The sequence below is a fragment of the Protomyctophum bolini genome, assembly GCF_963924005.1.
Source record: "Protomyctophum bolini genome assembly, chromosome: 18".
Lineage (NCBI taxonomy): Eukaryota > Metazoa > Chordata > Actinopteri > Myctophiformes > Myctophidae > Protomyctophum > Protomyctophum bolini.
In genome coordinates, this window is record NC_137879.1 from 37681502 (window position 1) to 37685481 (window position 3980).

The window sequence follows — 3980 nt, forward strand, 5'->3', positions numbered from 1 at the left end:
CCCCTTTCAGAGCGACGAGTTGCACCGGATTCATTTTTCATTCATTTCCATTCTATTAATTTTCCCATAGATGTTTCAGAAAGTATTTACTATTTATTTAAAGCCTCGGACAAGCTATGAGGCCAACTCGACTCCTGACAAATCATGACAATAAACGCAATTCTTTGGGCTGAACAAATCATTTGAAAGAAGAAATAGAAAACCTCTAACGTTCTAATTAAAGCATCAAAACTTCTTTTTTTTTTGTCATGATTTGCATGGTTTCCACTGGTGCTGTCTCTGTGCGTGTGTTGTGTGAATAATGCAGAGCAACTTGGATATTATAGGTGCTGTACTATCCACACTTTTCCTGGGCTGTGTGTGCTCCAGTTCCTGTTGATTTCATTGGATATCATTGGTCATCTGACCAGTTTCATTGGCTTTCATTGGATCAAATCGACAGGAACTGTAGCACACACAGCCCAGGAAAAGTGTGGATAGAAGGAAAAGGTCCTTCTGCACACCCACAGTGGACACTGTCTTGCTTGGAATTCAGACCGTCATCCGGCATGCCTGACGAATCCCTCATGACACTGCAGTTTTACAATTACAATTTAGGCATTTTTAGGATCTGAGGATCTTATAGCGACTCACGACTGCAAGAAAATGCATCGTTATTCAACCATTTTCTGTAGCCATGGGTTCCAGCCCGATTCAGCGGATCTGAAATGTCACTTCAAAGTGACATTTTAAGATCAGCGGAAGGCAGCAAATCAGGTTGGAACCCAGGCTATATACATTGTCTGACCAATATGCAGAAAACATAATGGTTATTGCCATGGAACTGACATCTACTATAGTACAACCACTTAAAATGTGCTGGTAATATACAGTAGGCCTGTAGCCTACTAGTAATATTAGTTTAGATGACCTGGGGCACCCAGGGCTCTGTATTTGGTCCACTCCTTTTCCCCCTCTACACCAAATCTCCTCCGATATACAAGCTCACTCTTTCCCCTCAGTCCTTTAGCTGTAGATACGTACGTTTGCTGCTACATTATCTTAGATTGGATATCTTTGCTGAATGTTCGCCCCAGAATGAGGACACTACAGGGTTGCATGATAAGAACATTTCCACAGTATGTGCCTGCAAAAAGCAAGCAAGGGAACCCACCTGCTACAGCATAAAACATTCAAATGCGAATGCAGATGCATAGAGAAAAACTGTGCAAACGTGCGTAACGGTATTTCATAACATCAAACCTGCATTGAACCGGCCTTAGAAGGATCCCTGGCTTATAAGACAAATATGTCTTAAAACATTATATTATACTATAACTAAAAAATATATAGATATATTTTCATAAATAAAATTATCTTTCACTCAATAGAAACTGCTCCTGTCACAAGTTGATGATGTCATATGTCCATATGCTCTAAGCCCTATGGAATGTATGGAATGCATATGCTAATAAAAAAACAACGTAATACTTCCTAAGGATAATATGAGCATCAAAGCAATATTATACTTTAAATACTTTTTATTAGCACGTGCATTCCATATAATTCCATAGGGCTGGGCCACACATTATGACATCATAATCTTGCAACAGGAGCAGTCCCTATTGAGTGAAAGATTCTCTATTTATGAAAGATTAAAGATATTTTAGTTTTTATTTTAGTTATGGGCAAGTACCGTATAATGTTTTAAGGCATATTTGTCTTATTAGCCTTTTAAGAAAACACACATTTGTGTTACGGCTGAGATATTCAACAAAACCTTTCTAAGTTTAAATATTTGATTTTGTCTCTCTCCAACACATTGTGACTGTCTACTGACTGTCTGTCATCGCTTTAGACCACTAGGTCACTTAATAGTTTGAATACATGTAATTAATGATGACTCGTTCCGGCCATTAAGTGGCTTCTGTTGGTAATTGTACTCTCAGAATAAATGTAGCCATCTTTCATTTTAATGTACAGTATATGACAAAAGAGGTGCTACATTTGTGCGTTGTGATAACAAGCTTGGTCCACCCACAATGCATATACAGTACGCCTTAGAACATCTCCACACTCCAAAATTACCCCTTTCAAACCCCTCAGTAGAAAAATAGTAATACATGTGGAGTAATTTTTTTCACATCTACATAAATAAATGAAGGGACAGGTCATTTTTAACAGTCTGAGTGAAGCAAGCATTTTCAATGTCACACAACACTTTCTAAAATAGTCTTTTCATTTTCGGTTTATGTTTTGTTATCAGGAACACGATAATGTGTTGTTGGGCATAGTAAGGATAACATTACACGGCCTGTTAAATGTGTACAAAAAACAAACAAACAAACAAACAAACAAAACGTCTTTACAAGTCTTGTGACTATAGCCCTTTGCCAGAACCAGGGTCCATATCTCATCACCAGTCATAAACCCAACTCTTGCGCTTTCATTTGTACCAAAAATGTATCCAGTATTTGCATATCTTAAGTGTATTTCTTTAATGTATTTCCTAAATATTTCCTAATGTATTTCCAGGTATACTGAAACTGAATGTTATTTGAAGTGGTTCGATTGAAAAGTGTGCGTGCGTGCGTGCGTGCATGTGTCTGTGTGGGTGTTTGATTAGTCCTATAGCCTAGAAGCTTTGCAGTGAAACAGCAGAGGGTGAGTTGGCCGTGGTGGGGGATACGTTATAGCCAGTTTAGCAAAATTAGCCACTAGCCGCTTAAGTTAGCCAGCAGTTGCGGTATACAAAGTCAGCCAGCGCTTTATTAGCACCTAGTTAGCAGGTAGCCGCAGTGAGTATACGACAGTGCGCTTTGTTCAGCCCCGGCGTAGCTCGCTATAGTATATAGCCAAACACGCCCTATTAGCGGCCCACGCTAATGTTACACGTCTTGCAGCTGGGGTCTTTCTTGGCGTTGACGGTCGACAGGCTCATGACCTGACCGCTGATGCGCGCCACCGTTCCCAGGGCGAGGTCCAGCGGCTCCGTGTAGATGACCTCCAGGATGACGTCCTGGGCGTGGCGAAAGGTCAGCGAGCCGCCGCCGCCGACGCCGCCACCGCCGCCACCGCCCGCCGCCTCCTCCTCCACCTCCACGCAGGTCAGGAAGCGGTTGTTGGCTCGGTCCAGGGCCGGCAGTCTGCCCTGGCAGAAGCTGTCCCCCTTGGAGCCCCGCGGGGCGAGCACCAGGATGACGTAGTGGTACGCCGTGTACATGCAGAAGAAGTCTCCGAAGTACAGGTTGGTGTCGGCGTTGAAGAGGGCCTCCGCTCCCACCTTGGCACACACAGACAAAGAGTTGAAATACGAGGAAATAATAAATGCACCGAGTCTCTGTATAGGCATGCAGTGTCCGGCGTCGAGACTATATCGGACCAACGGTTGTCCGTATAAACCGCCCCGAAAAAGGCCTCCACACACAACCCCCCACAGGGCGTGTATACTTCGTATGCATTCACAACTTGCATCGCTCCTAGTATATGTCCCTCTAAGACCCGCATTAATTTCTACTTGCAAAAAATTGATTTCAACCTTACTACTACTTTGTACTACTAGGACTAAAGACTAAAAAATATGTAAAAAAAAATAAAAAAGTAAAGTTTGATGAAAAATGTATAATAATTATATAATAATATCATAAATTAATAATTTACATTTGGGGGATATCTTTCACAATAATGAATAAAACATGTTCTAGACATTCTAATGATCACAAAAAAATACATATATTACAATTATTGTACCTACTTTTATTAGGGTAAAGGTCAAAAGTCTTAGGTTAAAAAATGTTCAAAATCGCACAGAGTCCAGACATTTTTAATTTGTGTGAATTTCAGCCTCTGTGGGGGGTATTTATATGCAAATATCATAACCAATGGCATTGAAATGGCATTGAAATGAACATCACTGATGACGTTTAGGTGAAAAAAGAACAGAAAAAAAAAAGAAATTTAGTAATTAATTAAAATAAAATTGTTGCTAAAAAGCAACGCTG

General features: G+C 40.7%; 1 protein-coding gene across 1 annotated transcript in view; it reads right to left on the bottom strand.

Annotated features, from left to right (window-relative positions):
- Window positions 1–2017: 2017 nt before the first annotated feature.
- Window positions 2018–3980, bottom strand: part of LOC308332858 (phytanoyl-CoA hydroxylase-interacting protein-like) — a 28204-nt gene continuing 26241 nt past the window's right edge. The window contains exon 6 of the mRNA XM_080788975.1: window positions 2018–3262. Coding sequence (XP_080645101.1) covers window positions 2849–3262 — 414 coding nt within the window. The 3' untranslated portion in view covers window positions 2018–2848. The remainder of the gene's footprint in view (window positions 3263–3980) is intronic.